This window comes from Spinacia oleracea, chromosome 1 (genome assembly GCF_020520425.1).
Source record: "Spinacia oleracea cultivar Varoflay chromosome 1, BTI_SOV_V1, whole genome shotgun sequence".
NCBI lineage: Eukaryota > Viridiplantae > Streptophyta > Magnoliopsida > Caryophyllales > Amaranthaceae > Spinacia > Spinacia oleracea.
This window is the reverse complement of record NC_079487.1, coordinates 101,941,996-101,960,281: the sequence shown is the minus strand read 5'-3', so window position 1 is coordinate 101,960,281 and position 18,286 is coordinate 101,941,996. Positions and strand designations below refer to the sequence as shown.

The 18,286-nt window shown below is 35.6% G+C and overlaps 1 protein-coding gene and 1 long non-coding RNA gene across 3 annotated transcripts; one reads left to right on the top strand and one right to left on the bottom strand.

Annotated features, from left to right (window-relative positions):
- Positions 1 to 803: 803 nt before the first annotated feature.
- Positions 804 to 5,982, top strand: LOC130468093 (uncharacterized). 2 transcript variants are annotated; one of them, XM_056837780.1, is made up of 4 exons: positions 804 to 1,319; positions 1,415 to 1,676; positions 2,306 to 2,370; positions 4,485 to 5,982. In XM_056837780.1, exon 4 carries the CDS (start codon positions 4,492 to 4,494, stop codon positions 5,134 to 5,136), a length of 645 nt encoding a protein of 214 aa, XP_056693758.1. In that variant the 5' UTR covers positions 804 to 1,319; positions 1,415 to 1,676; positions 2,306 to 2,370; positions 4,485 to 4,491; the 3' UTR covers positions 5,137 to 5,982. The 2 variants fall into 2 exon arrangements, 1 of the variants encoding a protein (XP_056693758.1); XR_008928500.1 differs by lacking the exon at positions 4,485 to 5,982 and adding an exon at positions 3,366 to 3,601 and having other exon boundaries at positions 861 to 1,319.
- An 8,934-nt stretch (positions 5,983 to 14,916) lies between these two features.
- LOC130466080 (uncharacterized) lies at positions 14,917 to 17,978 on the bottom strand. The gene is made up of 3 exons (XR_008926099.1): positions 17,887 to 17,978; positions 15,752 to 15,817; positions 14,917 to 15,100 (listed from the first exon to the last, which is right to left on the bottom strand). It is a non-coding gene; the product is annotated as an uncharacterized lncRNA (long non-coding RNA).
- Positions 17,979 to 18,286: the final 308 nt, after the last annotated feature.

Below are 18,286 nucleotides of genomic sequence, written 5' to 3'. Positions count from 1 at the left end.
ATTGGCGAAACTACATAGTATTTGGGAGAAGTAATGAAATACCAATAGATGTGAGACGTTTCTTACTCCATCGCTTCGAGGAGACTTGGAGAGTGCTTGGCGAGGATTTTACTTCTGTAATCCCCCGCAAATTTATAAATGTTATTAATATATTTTAACGTATAGTTAATTATATTTAAATAGAATTTACGAATTTTAAAAATAAATATATAATTAACGTATATTTATTTTATTACATTCTAAATATTTTAACTATTTATGAAATCAAAAATAATTTTAGAATTTTGTGTCGAAAAGAACTTGAATTACGAAAACACGATTGAATTTGGAAAATAATCCTAAGCGGTGTTGAATTCAAATGCTAAACTAAATCCTATTCCTAGCCCAATTGGGTGAAGCCCAAAATAATAAACCCAAAACTCTCTCCTTTCCTCTCCTTCAATTTTACGTAAAAACAAAAACAACAAACTCTCTCTCCTTCAACAATCCACGTGAACCAGCAAACACCCAAACCCTCTTTGTTGCGCCGCCGCCTGTTGCGCCGCCGCCACCATCCACCTGCAACCACCACCGGCATCGCCGTCCGGTAAGCTTCCCCTCCCTTCTCACCTTCTTTCTCTCTCTTTCGTGTTATTTCTTTCCTCCTCACAGACTTTCTGTTTTGCGAAGCACCACCAGCCACCATCACCTTGTCGCGCAACCACCGGTGGCTCCACTGACCTATGCTGACTGTGTCTGCTATGTTAGGTTATGATACTGTAATCCCCCGTAAATTTATAAATTTTATTAATATATATTAACGTACATTATTTATATTTAAATAGAATTTATGAATTTTAAGTAATAAATATATAATTAACGTATATTTATTTTATTTAATTACGTTCTAAATATTTAACGATTTGAGAACTTTATTATATATTTAATGTATATTTAATTTTATTTAAATATATCCTAAATATTTTAACGGTTTGCGCAATCAAGAATAATTTTAGAATTTTATGTTGAAAAGAATTTGAATTACGAAATACATTGGAATTTGGAAAATAATCATAACCGGTTTTGGAAGTTTAAATGCAAACTTAAATCTAATCCTAGCCCAAATTGGCAAAGCCCAATACAATGAACCCATAACCTTCCTATACTCCTATTCCACGTGAAAACAAAAGAAAAACAAACCCTTCCCTCTCAACCACCATTCACGTAAATTGCAAACCCTCCTCCTTTCTCACATTGCTTCCCCTTACTGCTACAACTCACGCCGCCAGCTGCCGGCCACCTACAACCGCCGGACCACCGCCAGCTTCCTCTTCCGTTCGGTAATTTCGTCTTCCTCCCTCTCCCTCTTCTTCTTGCTTCTCCTTCGTTCTTACTCTTCCCCTCTTTCTCACTTGCTGCTCTGTGTTCGAACCAGCAACCACCAGCCCAGCACCACCGCAGTCACCGTCGGCTCGTCGCTAACCTCTTTCCGCCACCCCTGCTCGCCGCCGCGCAACCCTATCGCCGACCAGCACGTTCTCTCTCCACTCTGTTTCGTCACTACTCCACGCGGGCCATCACCACCTTCGGCAACCAGCCCAACCGCAACCTCCACCGCGCCCAGCCGCGTCTCCTAGCTCGCCACCACTGCCGTGCCTGCACCACCGCCGGCCAGCACTCTCCTTCCTCTCCTTTTGGTTATTTCTTAAACCCTAAGTTATTTAAATATTTTAATTAAGTTTATTAATTTGAATTTATGTTCTTGAATTTAAATTATGTTCTTGAATCTAAATTATATGTTTTTATGATTTAACTAGAATTTTCAGATTTACATATTATGTTTAAATAATGAATTTAATAACGTTTTAATAATTTAAATTGCGTTTCTTGAATTTAAATTATAGGCTTTATGATTTAATTGTGGATTTCAGAATTTTAGGTTTGCATAATTAAATTATTAATTTTCAGATTAGGTAATTGAAATGAAATAATGATTTTAATTATTAAAGTGTGAATTTTTAAGGTTTTTAATGATTTAAATCATAATAGAATGGTTATATATTATTAAAGCTATTATTTTTATGATTTTAAGAACATTGATTATGCTTTAGAGTAGTTTGGAATTAGTTTATATTGCCGGAAATTAAAGTATGATGTTTGTAAAGAGTTTTCAACGAATTTCAATCACTAATTCAATAATTATGATGCTAGGAAATCAGATGTTCAAGTTTAACGTTAGGGAAGGTTCTGAATATGTTTAGGATGTATTTAGAATGCTTTATTATGGTTGCGAAAATTGATTGGGAATATGTGTTGGTTGTGTTAGGCGAAGAATTCTCTTTAGGCGACTTTTGAAAGTGTTAAAGTGGTCTATCAGTTTGTTTACACAAGGTACGTACATACCTGCGTGCTTGGAATGTGTGCTAATTGTTGAAATCATGTTGATATTATTGTTGAACTTGGTGATGTTGATATTATAGACAAACTTGGTTATATGGAATGTGCATGTTTAATACTGTTGGACAAACTTATTGAACTTATTTTGCACTATAAGAACTGTAACATGTTAGTATGGATGTTTGATACAAACATGTTGGTTGGGAACACTAGATTATTCTATATGATTGGGTTGGATCAATTGGTTGTTGTTCCCTTTCTATCTTTTCACTACTTTATAAGGGCGGAGGACCTTGTTTAGTAAGTTGAAACTTTATGCCCATATACAGGGTCGCTCATGGTTAAAGGAAAGGTTGGTTAAGTTGGAATGAGTCTTGATTGATGCTTTTATGATCACTTACTTAATTCCAAGATAAAAACAGTTGTGAACAAATGTGAATTGTCTGTCTTATGTAATGGTTGAGTCATAACGAAATCTCAATTTGTAAATCATGTAAAGTGAAACTGAATAGCAATAGCTTTAGACTGTGCACGTCTGAAGTGACGGACAAACAGGAGTTGGGGTTCATGGTGGTAGCCCATGGCCTTTTCTGGGACCGGATTGATCACCGTGTCCTATTTTTATTTAAACGTTCCTCGATATCGCAGGTCACTGAGGTTACGGAGTCGCGCCCGTACCTCGTCTTCCTTAGTGAAGACTTCTGGATGGTCAACTCGGTCCATTGTCTATTTCAACTAAAATAATATTATTGCTAAAAGTCTAGCCTAGTCTAGTCTGGTCAAGTATGGTCGTCAAACTATCATGTTTTGTCTGCCCTTGTTTGTGTTCATTAGTATCATGTTAGGGTTGTTCGTTTAATAGAATCATGTTAGGATTATTATTGATTCAGTATGTAGTACTCAGCTTTGCTGATTACGTGCTTTTGCTTGTGCATGTTGATCATGGCTATGCCTTATTGATCCTGTGATGACCCAACTTTGGTGAGCAGTCTCTAAGGATCAATAAGCGTTGCCCATCTACAGGTTTGAAGATGATGCATCATTGGGATCGGGATTAGAGAGCTCGTAGTTATATTTGTTTTATTAAGTGATTTGGGTTGTTAACTTATATTTGGAAGTTGTCGTACTATTCGTATTTCCTTATTTCCGTTAATTGGTTTTGGACTTAGTATGTAATCGATTATTTATGAACCTAAAAGTTAGTTTTATGTTTTCCGCTGCAAAATTCTGAATAAGCCGTACGTTTTCACACGGGCGATAATGCCTTGATAATTCTCTATAGTTATATTTATAAAAGGGTTGTTTTAGAAAAAGGGAATTGTCGGGGTGTTACAAAGTGGTATCTAGAAGCTAAGGTTTTACTTTAATAAATTTTTAGGCGCCTAACTATCTAGTTATTTAAAATAAATTTCTTAAAAATCGAGATTCTACGTATTATAGTGTTCAAAAATTGGTACTTTTTTTTGGGGGGGAAGATCTCCTTTTATCTTGTTTGAAAGTATATAATATTTCTTATTTAAGTTCGAAATCAAATTATTTATTCGAATTAAATTGACTTTCGAAATTTTTATTCTTTTTCTTATTAATTATTATTCAAAAAAAAGGAGTACAATTTTTTTTTAGAAGTTCAATTTTTTTTTTAAAATTGTTTCAAGAGTTAGAATTCGTTATTTAAAAAAAAAAAAAAAAAAAAAAAAATATATATATATATATAAATCTTCTTCGAATTAATAACTTTATTTTCGAATTTATTCGCTACGCATTTCCTTAATTTATTTTACTTTATTTATTTTATATTTTTATTCTATGTTATAATTTAATTATATTATCGTCCTTTTAATTTGTTATTTAAACTATTTCAATGCTTTAGTTTATGAGAGATGGGTAGTATAAGAAAGGCATATAAGATAGAATTATATGTGCATTAGCAGCTAGTCAATGCTAGCATAAGAAATTGATTGTTATGTACGTGCGTATGCTAATTGTTTAATGTTACATTTAAATGTGCATAAAGAATTGTTTGCTTCCACCAAACTTATTGCATTATTGAACTTTGTTTATGATTTGGCTGGAAAATCGTTAGTGAGACTTTGAATTGTTTATTCCAGGAATAAAATGTTTCTTTCCAAGTATACTAACATAGGATCCTTCGAGAAACTTGATATAGAAACCCCTGATATTTACGTGAAGAAAATTGTGTTTGGATGTGAATATTATGCTAAAGTTCAAGGGCAACCTATCTTAATGAGAAAGGATATCATAGCAGCCACAATCATTAATTGCTTACCTAACAAATTTCCATACCTAGAACTCAAGGAAAAGTTTAAAGACATGCATTCTGATAATGGGACTCCAAACTTGACTAAGTATGGAACTTGGGATGGTAGATGGAAATATGATTCAGAAATTCTGACCACCATTATTGAAGCGGCAGAAAGTGGGTTTAGAGACGGTAAAATCGTAGGGAGTCATGTTGGGGATTCAGTTACAGAAGAACCTATGGGAATTAGTGTAAATAATGACCTAGAGGAAAATGATGTAGCTGTGGAGAATGAGAATGTAGGTGTTGAGGCAGAGTATCCTAACCCAGCGGCTCATGAGCCAACCATTGAGATCTCTAGTGATTTGGATGCAGAGCTCGAAAGTGAACAGGAGATGGCAAGTGAGCCTAATCAAGATGAAGACATGGGTGAAGATGCAAACCCTGAGGAAGACCCCGATGAAGACCCTGAAGAAGAGTTCGATAATCTTGAGATCTAAATTTCACTTCGCAAGTTTCAGGAGCAATGGATAGGCAAGAGGCCACAAATATTTTGAAGTCATAAATAGTTAATTTAACTCTTTTATGTTTTAGAGAATAAGTAGCGAAGCTACAATAGTTTAAAGTTAAAGTTTATTGAAGTTTGAAATGTTCTTTATTATTTTGAAGGATGTAATAAATATTTATGGAGTTAGCAATAAAAGTTAAAGTTTTCAAGGAATTGTTCTTTATTCTATTTTGAGGATTCCATAATACCCCAACCTTTAGGTAACACGTCATGGATTAATTTTCCATTGGTTGCATACTCAGTGTGAATTGTGGATCAATTTAATTGCCACAATAATATTAAATGATTTGAGTACATAAAGAAAGTGAGGGCCAATCTAGACCCTCATGACCAATATGATTCAAAAGGTTATGCCATATGTGCAGTGTGTGAATGTCTTTCGTGAATTATCGAGGATGATTATTTTTCAATGATTATTGCATCTTGTAGACGATCGTTGCACCTTCATAAACGATTGTCGTGCCTTCATAAATGATGTGTATTAATGTGAACATTGTTGGTTGAGGCGAACTTTATGGTCAATTCAAGTATTAAATTGTATGGGATAACGTATAGGTGATGTTTCAAACCTAAAGTAGAGTATACTAATTGCAGGCCGCGTTCTAGAATGGCCAACAATAATGACTTAGTTGTTGCTATTCGCCTCTTGGCGGAAAAGATGACCCCACCTTTTTAGAAAACCAGATTGGAGAGTTTGAGAAATTGTTTGGGGATTTGAATTGTCTTGAGAATATGAGAGTGGGTCAAGTTGTCATGTATTTGAAAGATGAAGCCGATTTACAGTGGAGAGAAAATGGGGTTAGACTTAGCGTTGTTGAGAGATTCAATTGGGATTCATTTGTTACCGTCTTAAGGAAAAAGTTTTATCCTCTTTTTATGAGAAAACAAAAGGCACAAGAATTCATAAACCTTAGGATGGGATTGGCTAAGTTTGTACAACGCTAAGATAGACGTACTGTGAAATTCAGAAAGTAAAATTAAGGAACCATATTGGAAGATTGACCTCATATAGATGTTTTGAGAAGACCAAGAACCTTTAGTTATTTCGGAAATGCAAGTGAGAAAATTGATGAATAGGGAGTGTGAACTATTTTTCCGTAGTGTGTTAGAGGTGAGTAAAGAAGTTGGAGTGAAAACCGAGGATGTTGCCATTATGAGCGGATTCATTGATGTGTTTCCGAGTGAAATTGCAAGTATGTTACCTGTTAGAGCCTTGAGTTCACTATAGACTTAGTTCCTGAAACGACGCCTATACCTAAAGCACCATGTAGAATGACACCTCCCGAAATGAGGGAATTAAGACACTATTGCAAGAGTTGTTTGGTCAAGGAATATATTTATTAAGTAGAAACATAAGAGTATGGAATTATGCATCGATTTTAGGGAACTAAACACCGTCAAGAATAAATATCATGTACCTAAGATAGATGACATATTGGATCAATTGAATTGGGCGAGTGTGTTCTCGAAAACTGATTTGTGTTTGAAGTACCACCCATTGAGAATAGCTGATAAGGGCCTAAGACCTCATTAGCATTCGTCATTGTCATTATGGGTTTAGAGTAATATATTTTGGGTTAACCCATGCACCTGCCATAAGTATGTATTTGATGGATAAGATTTTCCATGAATTCCGAATTAAGTTCATTATTATGTTATTGATGATATCCTGATTTATTCAAGGAATGAGAAAAATCATGACAAACACCTGAGGATTATTTGGAGACGCTTAGAAAGAATCTAGTTTTATTAAATGAAGTATACAAATCTTGAAGTCATATGTGTATAAGTGACACCGACAGAAAAGTGAAGGACTAAATTAATTGAGAACTATGTTACGTAAGGGAATAAATTTAAGAGAAGATTTGAGTGGTCCAGGATCGTTGGAAATCATTGTTGGCTGGAAAAGATGAAAAGAAATACATGAATTGGTGCAAGAGCTAAGAGTTAAGCCCAAAAGTTATACACCCATGAAAAGTGTAATGAGGTTCGGTATCAAGGAAAAGTTGAACAGAAGGAGTTTCTGTAGATCATGCTAAGATTCAAGCTGTGAGTGAGTGACCTACTCCAAAGAACGTGTCCGATACTTGAAGTTTTATAGGCCTAGATGACCATTATAGGAGGTTGTGAAAGACTTTTGGAAGAAAGCAAAACCAATGACCAACTTGTTGAAAAAGGAATCGAAATTCAAGTGAAGTGAGAAATGTGAGGAAACTTTCTAGATTTAGCTGTTGTCGCGTCAATTGAAACCTTATAAGGCTAATTACCAAACCCATGACCTAGAGTTAGCTGTTATGGTGTTATCTACGAATATTTGGAGACATTACCCTTATAGGGCAACATATAAGATCCTTACCGAGAACAAAAGTCTGAAATTTTGGCAATAAGGTCCAGGTGAATCTTGGGGACAACATTGAAAATGAATATTTCTTTCCGCCCTGCAACCAATAGACAGATTGAGATTACTAACGGAATTTATGTTGAAAACCTGTGTTATTGACTCTAAGGGTAATTGGGAAAGCCACCCAGGTTCGATTGAATTTTCGTGCATCAATAGTTACCATGCAAGCATTACGATGTCACCTGTTGAGGCATTGTGTGGAAAGAAGTGTAGAAATCCCACTTGCTATGATTTTAGTGGAAATATAGCTTTGGGGACATGATTCGTTGAAGTAGAAATATCCAAAGTCATTCCCTGGGGTGAGTTACGAGGGCGTAACTCGTTTTCTTTAAGGGGGTAGAATGCGATAGAAATTCGCGCTTTTTACCTATTTTTATGGTATTTTTATGCATTTTATGCTTATTTTTAGCAACCTTTACAAGTTGATGCAAAGCAAATAGATTCTCCGCATAAGAAAAGGTGTTCATGAGTAACACAAACAGCTTTGAGTTGGCAAAATAGTGCACTTAGGTGGCACAAATACTTCTTTAGTATGAATAAGTTGAAAACTTTTGAAAAAGGTGTGAATTTCCCTGTCAAGTTTCGGGACGAAACTTCTTTTAAGAGGGGTAGATTGTAATCCCCCGTAAATTTATAAATTTTATTAATATATATTAACGTACATTATTTATATTTAAATAGAATTTATGAATTTTAAGTAATAAATATATAATTAACGTATATTTATTTTATTTAATTACGTTCTAAATATTTAACGATTTGAGAACTTTATTATATATTTAATGTATATTTAATTTTATTTAAATATATCCTAAATATTTTAACGGTTTGCGCAATCAAGAATAATTTTAGAATTTTATGTTGAAAAGAATTTGAATTACGAAATACATTGGAATTTGGAAAATAATCATAACCGGTTTTGGAAGTTTAAATGCAAACTTAAATCTAATCCTAGCCCAAATTGGCAAAGCCCAATACAATGAACCCATAACCTTCCTATACTCCTATTCCACGTGAAAACAAAAGAAAAACAAACCCTTCCCTCTCAACCACCATTCACGTAAATTGCAAACCCTCCTCCTTTCTCACATTGCTTCCCCTTACTGCTACAACTCACGCCGCCAGCTGCCGGCCACCTACAACCGCCGGACCACCGCCAGCTTCCTCTTCCGTTCGGTAATTTCGTCTTCCTCCCTCTCCCTCTTCTTCTTGCTTCTCCTTCGTTCTTACTCTTCCCCTCTTTCTCACTTGCTGCTCTGTGTTCGAACCAGCAACCACCAGCCCAGCACCACCGCAGTCACCGTCGGCTCGTCGCTAACCTCTTTCCGCCACCCCTGCTCGCCGCCGCGCAACCCTATCGCCGACCAGCACGTTCTCTCTCCACTCTGTTTCGTCACTACTCCACGCGGGCCATCACCACCTTCGGCAACCAGCCCAACCGCAACCTCCACCGCGCCCAGCCGCGTCTCCTAGCTCGCCACCACTGCCGTGCCTGCACCACCGCCGGCCAGCACTCTCCTTCCTCTCCTTTTGGTTATTTCTTAAACCCTAAGTTATTTAAATATTTTAATTAAGTTTATTAATTTGAATTTATGTTCTTGAATTTAAATTATGTTCTTGAATCTAAATTATATGTTTTTATGATTTAACTAGAATTTTCAGATTTACATATTATGTTTAAATAATGAATTTAATAACGTTTTAATAATTTAAATTGCGTTTCTTGAATTTAAATTATAGGCTTTATGATTTAATTGTGGATTTCAGAATTTTAGGTTTGCATAATTAAATTATTAATTTTCAGATTAGGTAATTGAAATGAAATAATGATTTTAATTATTAAAGTGTGAATTTTTAAGGTTTTTAATGATTTAAATCATAATAGAATGGTTATATATTATTAAAGCTATTATTTTTATGATTTTAAGAACATTGATTATGCTTTAGAGTAGTTTGGAATTAGTTTATATTGCCGGAAATTAAAGTATGATGTTTGTAAAGAGTTTTCAACGAATTTCAATCACTAATTCAATAATTATGATGCTAGGAAATCAGATGTTCAAGTTTAACGTTAGGGAAGGTTCTGAATATGTTTAGGATGTATTTAGAATGCTTTATTATGGTTGCGAAAATTGATTGGGAATATGTGTTGGTTGTGTTAGGCGAAGAATTCTCTTTAGGCGACTTTTGAAAGTGTTAAAGTGGTCTATCAGTTTGTTTACACAAGGTACGTACATACCTGCGTGCTTGGAATGTGTGCTAATTGTTGAAATCATGTTGATATTATTGTTGAACTTGGTGATGTTGATATTATAGACAAACTTGGTTATATGGAATGTGCATGTTTAATACTGTTGGACAAACTTATTGAACTTATTTTGCACTATAAGAACTGTAACATGTTAGTATGGATGTTTGATACAAACATGTTGGTTGGGAACACTAGATTATTCTATATGATTGGGTTGGATCAATTGGTTGTTGTTCCCTTTCTATCTTTTCACTACTTTATAAGGGCGGAGGACCTTGTTTAGTAAGTTGAAACTTTATGCCCATATACAGGGTCGCTCATGGTTAAAGGAAAGGTTGGTTAAGTTGGAATGAGTCTTGATTGATGCTTTTATGATCACTTACTTAATTCCAAGATAAAAACAGTTGTGAACAAATGTGAATTGTCTGTCTTATGTAATGGTTGAGTCATAACGAAATCTCAATTTGTAAATCATGTAAAGTGAAACTGAATAGCAATAGCTTTAGACTGTGCACGTCTGAAGTGACGGACAAACAGGAGTTGGGGTTCATGGTGGTAGCCCATGGCCTTTTCTGGGACCGGATTGATCACCGTGTCCTATTTTTATTTAAACGTTCCTCGATATCGCAGGTCACTGAGGTTACGGAGTCGCGCCCGTACCTCGTCTTCCTTAGTGAAGACTTCTGGATGGTCAACTCGGTCCATTGTCTATTTCAACTAAAATAATATTATTGCTAAAAGTCTAGCCTAGTCTAGTCTGGTCAAGTATGGTCGTCAAACTATCATGTTTTGTCTGCCCTTGTTTGTGTTCATTAGTATCATGTTAGGGTTGTTCGTTTAATAGAATCATGTTAGGATTATTATTGATTCAGTATGTAGTACTCAGCTTTGCTGATTACGTGCTTTTGCTTGTGCATGTTGATCATGGCTATGCCTTATTGATCCTGTGATGACCCAACTTTGGTGAGCAGTCTCTAAGGATCAATAAGCGTTGCCCATCTACAGGTTTGAAGATGATGCATCATTGGGATCGGGATTAGAGAGCTCGTAGTTATATTTGTTTTATTAAGTGATTTGGGTTGTTAACTTATATTTGGAAGTTGTCGTACTATTCGTATTTCCTTATTTCCGTTAATTGGTTTTGGACTTAGTATGTAATCGATTATTTATGAACCTAAAAGTTAGTTTTATGTTTTCCGCTGCAAAATTCTGAATAAGCCGTACGTTTTCACACGGGCGATAATGCCTTGATAATTCTCTATAGTTATATTTATAAAAGGGTTGTTTTAGAAAAAGGGAATTGTCGGGGTGTTACAGATACATATGACAATACATAAATCATGCGGAAAAACCATAAAGCCAGGAAAATATATTATTTACACATAATCATTTAGCATAGTTTAGATGCACACACTTTGTAGCGTGCCTTCCCTAGCTGCGCCCGAACCGAACAAGAACAAGTCTTTAGAACTCCAAGTGTCGTCCCTCCGTAGATAGTCCACAGTACGTCCGGATCCGCCTCAAGATTGACCAACTAGAATCGCCCTTAAGGTGCTTAGGAATTTTCGGCTATTATTGTGCAAGAGTGTGGCTGAATTTTCTTTCAAAACTTACCCTTTTGAATACTTCAATCGTGTCTATAATTTATGACCCTAGGCCCTTATTTATAGAGGTTTGGAAAGGGAATTGGAATCCTAGTAGGATACGATTTAATTAAACTTAGAATCCTACAAGGACTCTAATTAATTAAATAATCCTAATAGGAATAGGAATTTAATCACACACCAAATCCTAATAGATTTAGAAATTGTGCATGGACACAAACACACACGCACGGAGCCACAAGGGCGCCCGCACGCGTGCGCTCGGCCCATGCAGCCCACGCTGGGCAGCCTTGCCTTGGCGCGTTGGGCCTGCCTTGCGGTGGGCCTGGCGCTGCCTTGGGCTGGGCGTTGGCGCGCGTCTATGCTTGCTGGGCGATGGCCTGGCTTCGTGCTGGGCCTTCGTCCGGCAGGCCTCGTCGGATGCTTATTCGTACGATACGCTTCCGATTAAATTCCCGGTTCCGGAATTCATTTCTGATACGAATAATATTTAATATTTCCGATTCCGGAATTAATTTCCGTTTCGAACAAATATTTAATATTTCCGTTTCTGACAACTATTTTCCGATTCCGATAATATTTCCGATTCTGACAATATTTCCGTTTCCGGCAATATTTCCGATTCCGGCAATATTTCCATTTCCGATAATATTTTCCGATACGTACCATGTTTCCGTTTCCGGCAACATCTACGACTTGGATAATATTTATATTTCCGATACGATCCTTATTTCCGTTTCCGGCAATATCATCGTTTCCGGAGTATTCATTTCTTGCTTGTGACGATCTTAGCTCCCACTGAAACCAAGATCCGTCGATTCCGAATATCCATAGATAGAATATTTAATGCCATTAAATACTTGATCCGTTTACGTACTATTTGTGTGACCCTACGGGTTCAGTCAAGAGTAAGCTGTGGATTAATATCATTAATTCCACTTGAACTGAAACGGCCTCTAGCTAGGCATTCAGCTCACTTGATCTCACTGAATTATTAACTTGTTAATTAATACTGAACCGCATTTATTAGACTTAACATTGAATGCATACTTGGACCAAGGGCATTATTTCCTTCAGTCTCCCACTTGTCCTTAGGGACAAGTGTGCATTTCCTAATTCCTTTGTCGCTCGATGCTTGCTCTTGAACATAAGGTAAGAGCTGTCATCCTTATTATGTCCAGAGGTGTTTCTCAGTTTCAGAGTTCAACTGATCAAATAAACAGATAATCATAGCCTATGATTCATCCGAGCACGGCCATGCATTTCACAGTTTCTAGCTCTCCGAGTGGCCTTGTACAACTTTTTAAGCATCTCATCCCGATTTATGGGAGGACAATCCCAATCTTGTGATCTTGAGATTAGACTTCGTTTGATAGGTGATTACCTGAGCGTTGCCTTTATAGCCTCCTTTTACGGTGCAACGGTTGGTCAACGTCAAAACAACCAGTTCTCAAACAAGTAATCTCAAATCACTCAAGTATTGAGGATTTAGTGTCTAATAATTTTAATGAAATTTACTTATGACAGATTTTCATCTCTTATAGTAAAGTTTCATAGGTCTGTCCGATACTAGTCTTCCCAAAGTAAGTATCTATGCAAATGATTATGACATTGCCATGTCCACATAGTTCAAGAAACAGAACTACTAGTCATCTTGCATTCTAGTCGTCTAACATTTTCTATGCATCCAATTTTATAGAAAACTCCGACCAGGGACCATTTTCAACTTTTGACATTCAAGTTCACTTGATAGACATTTCTTAGTCACAGGACTGGTCCTGACAGTCTATCTTGAATATATCGTTAAATTGAAGGGACTCGTCATTTAATACTAAACCAAGATTAAATGGAATATGAAAATGCATTTCATATATGATAAATGTTCAACCCCAATGTTTTAGAACCATGGGCCTCGAACCCATCTTAAAAAACAATTAGTGGAATTCAAAACTATGCTTGATTTCCAGTGCCACAATGTGAGTGTTGCTTCTCACTTGTTGCATAGGTTTAGTTATCATGCTTTGCCAATCTTAATATCCTTCTCATCGAATGTTCTTCGAGATATGATGATAAGATCTTTTGAGTTTGTTTATTATGTGATCTAGTCTTTCTTACTTCGGTAGTGGTTCTACGCATTTTGCAATGAAGAACCATCAAGTTAGCAGACATGTGATCCACCCAAGTTCAATGAAGAACCCATTAATATAAACAACTCTGTTTTATTGCTTCTTAGGCAATAAGTACTTTTACTTCAACTGTTTAGGTTGCTATTGATGCTTTGTTTGGATTTACTTATCCAAGTAGTTCACAGATGTGTGGAAGACTTTCCAGCTGTATCTTTGGAACATAGAAATTAATGTTTTAATTTCCCACGCAATAACTCATGGTCTCCAATCCATGTTGTCATTTCAAAACACAATGCTCTTTAGCTCGTCTTTGTCAATGGTTAACTCCAAAGGAATCTTGCTTGATCCTTTGCCAGTGTTTATGCGTGTAGCATCAATATTTAGCATATCTTTATTTCCTTGAATCAAGAACTAATCTTATGTACCTTTTCAAGTACCATAAGTTTTTCTTGATCTCAATCTAGTTGATCTTCACTTAGATCAATAGAGATTGGTACATGTTCGTTATGCCTAAATCCATACGATACATTTTTGGCGATCCTCATATTATATCATACATGATAAATTCTTTTGCAGAATAATTCCCAATTGAATTCTATTCAAGTAACTTTAGCTCATTCAATTTCAGTAGATACTGAATCCAGCTAAATTCTTTGACATATAATATAGGTTAAGAATCTCACTTAGATCCTTTGATGTTTAACTTAGTAAATGCTTATACATAGTTCAAACATTCATTACTTAGATTTATTCACATGGGTCGAATCACTACTACAAAAATAGGCAAAGAGACCCGTCCAAATATGCATAACAGACCTCCTCTGGACAAGTCTCTATCTCAGAGGTCTCTTTGATAAAGAGACCCCCTCATTAAAGGGGGTCTCTTTTTAACAAAGAAAAGACCCTTTATTAGAGAAAGGAGGTCTGTTTTCCTAGCAACTCTAAAAATAATTTAATAGAAGAACAGACCCATCATTAAAGAAATAGGGTCTCTTTGATAAATAAAAAAGACCCACCATCAGAGAAATGGGGTCTCTTTGTTAGAAAAATTCAGATCCTATATTGAAGAAAGGGGGTCTCTTTGACATTTAAACATTTTTTTTATTTTGAAAATGGAGAGACCTATGTTTATAAATAACGGGTCTCTTTTCAGCAATATTTTAAATAAAAAAAAACAGTAGCACACACACCAAAATGGAAGCATTAAAACAAAATTACCATAATAATTAGTATTATATACAATATTTTACAACAAAAATTTAGAACTAAATACATATAAAATTAAGTCCTGCTACAACTTTAAATAGCATTAAACCATTTCATACGACCACCTACATTTTCCTAATTTGTGTCTTTATGCTCCGTGAAATATCACCCAAAGCATCCCCTCAAAAAAAAAATCACCCAAAGCATGATTCGAACATAACACGCTCCAACATATGTGTCTAATCCACATCATGCCCTTGATCTCATCAATATTAGTTGGAGTAGGCACCGGGAGCTCGAAGAAATAACTACAAGACAACTAAAGCACGTGAGAGAGAGCCCAAGGATAACAACTTCACAAGTCATAATCACAAAGCATAATATCACTAATTCACAAGTCAAAGTTGTGCAAAACAACATGAAGAAACTCGGATTGAGAACGCAGAACAAGACAAGCTGATAAGCACAAAAGTGCCCATGAACGGCAAATCAGCTAGAACCAACACTATTTTGACCACCACAGAATTTACTCTGAATAGCAGATATATCTTGCAGGACTTAAATTCCAGAAGAATAAATTTCAGACAGCACAGTAAATACAGAAAATTAACGGACAAAACTTCATTTTATTTCAACCAAATTTTATCCAGATAATCAAAGTTACAACTTATGAAAGAAAATTTCTCTTTGAACCCTTAACACGATTGTTCAAAATTATGATCTCATGAATATCAAAAACCACAGTGAATCAAGCAGGAACTTATGATGATAACAAGCGATGAACCATCAGGTTTTTGTACAAAAACAGTGATCACAAGTTCACAATATAAAGTAGCAAAGAAGACATCAAGCTATCAGCCCCAGACTCCCAGTAAGCTCTTCAAACCAGAACTTCAAATCAGGACTTTGCATACCAGGTTCGAGGCTATAAATTGTTCCAATGGAGAGTATATAATTACCTGGAAAGTATGTTGATCCATTGATCCAAGCTAATGAGATATGTCAAGGTCCAGTGGTCCACAATCCTTCACAATGCAGAATTGTTCCGTCAGTCTTGCCAAATGGAAGTTGTTTCTAAAATTCTAAATGACATGCATCGCTTTCATGAAGAAAGTAGACCATAAGAGTCAAAACCATTATTGCCATAAAAGGATTCTTCTCCTTCTAAGGCGCAATGCACAAAACTACTGCTAAGTGCTAACACCTCAAGCAATCAGACCTAGACACTACCACCAACAGAACCAGTTCCAAACACACAGTTGTTGACAGAAATCCAAGACTCTACATTCATTCGTGTACTGAATAAAGAATAAACGCAGGAAAAAACCACACAAAACAAACCCCAGCATAAACTAAGCCTCCTAAAGTCTAAACAACTGAAAGCAACATAGATTTACTTTGACTCAAGGCCTAGAAAGTTATAAAGTTCTTAAGAATAAGACTATTCTTAGTAGAAAAACTCAATACCAATGAATTGAAGTAACTAATAAGACTTCTTATAAAAAGTAGATCCAGACATTTATTATAAATATATATCAACAACAGGCTCTGCACTCCGCAGTTGTGATATTGTTCAATTGATGAATTCCTTGTTAAGGGAACTAGGCAACTACAATTTCTGATGAATGCCAACTAGGCAACTACAATTTCTGTCAAGAAAGAAAGACCAAGATGAATGCCAACTAGGCAACTACAATTTCTGATGTTAAGGGAAGCTCCTTCTCTAACAAAATTTTGGCATTGAAGTACGCCATTAGTAATGGTGACATTAACAATGTAATTTTCCAAACAAGGCATAATCAAATACTCGTAAAAAATTCATGAAAAAACAAACGCCTGCGAAAATTACAAAATGAATATTAGTGGTAAAAGTATAACAATATTATTAGTGTCAAGTATTAAAGTTTTGATTTTAATTTTAGAGCACACTATTAGTCGATATCAGGGTATGAGCATAGATGAAACTACAATTGTTGATACGTCATATTTGAGGCCTTCATGTTCTTGTCTGAAGCTTTTGTTCTGTGTCTACTACTATGAGAGTACACACTGATTTACGTTTGGTAGAAGGCTAGTATCAACTAGGCAGCTAGAGAAATTTGATATGCTTTGCCTGACGGTTTTCAATCAGACAAATTTGCTAAATGTATTTCATTTTAGGGAGCTGTACTGTGTAACTGCTGGCTTTTTGCTGCTAGTGAAATGACTTTTTTTCTGCCATTGTTTCACAGGATAATAAGCCTGGAACCTGATATTTAAATAATCTAGATGCTTCAAGGATCGATCGTATTTGGCCTTAATTTCCTCTAATTATGTTTATCTAATTATGTCCAGCATTCAATCCTAGAATAATTTCCATTTGTACTCCATGTATTGAGCATATTCAAACAAATACTATGATGTAGTGAGGTGAATTTTTTTTATGAAAGGATTATGCTGCAAGTATCTTATTGAAGGGCTACATTTACTGTTGTTCAATGAGTATCATCATTATCTATTTCATATTCTATAATACTTGGATTCTTTATGTTAGACCGTTTCTTTCATTAAGGAGGAGGCTCAATCAATATGTAGCAATGGGACATCAGGAGGAGACCCTTGATGATGGATGATGATATAAGCTAACCAGACATATATATTGTACCAGTAAGAATAGAAGCATGTACATAAACAAAACAAAAATAAAGCAGACTAGTAAAAGCATATACCAAATAGAAAATCAGAGTATAGTAACATAGTAATTCATAGGCTACCAAAAAATAATCCACTTTAAGGTTAAAACTCCCAAAAACAAACCAATTAGTTTACCACAATTCACAATTCACAATTCAAAAATCATCCAATGTTCACTGAGAAAAAAATAATACGAAAGCTGTTCACAATAATGAAATGAACAATCTCTAATCTGACAACCGAAAATTATGAGAATCAAAAGCAAAACAATTCCAGATCCAATAATCCACAAATACAGATTTAAAATGCAAATCAAGAAAACCCTAAAAATACCCGCATATTTACATATCTTAATCAAAATCAATTGAAATCATTAAAAATTTGCCTGAAATTAAAAACAGTAACAATAATAAGATCTTACAGTAATAGAAGATTCAGTGTTCAAAACGGTTGACCATCTTCAAATCGAACATCGACGAGACGACGGCGGCGGCACCGATCCACTGACAGACCTTTCCAACTGCGCCTTTACTGGTGGATTCATCGGTGATTTAAAAGCGCCTGGCCCTCCGGAATTTATGAAGTCTGAGTTGCGGCTAGTCCGTAACATGGTTAATAGAGGATAAAGCATTGAAGGAGAGTGAGATGGAAACTGGGAACAAGCCCAACGTGAGTTTGAGGGGAGAGAGAGTGCACAAAGTGAGGACTAAAAAGCATTCACATTGAATCAAATAAAAAAAAGCATTCACATTTATGTACTGTATTTTTTTATTAATTTAAAACGGGAAAGAGACCCGTGTTCCTACCGTTAGGTCTTTACA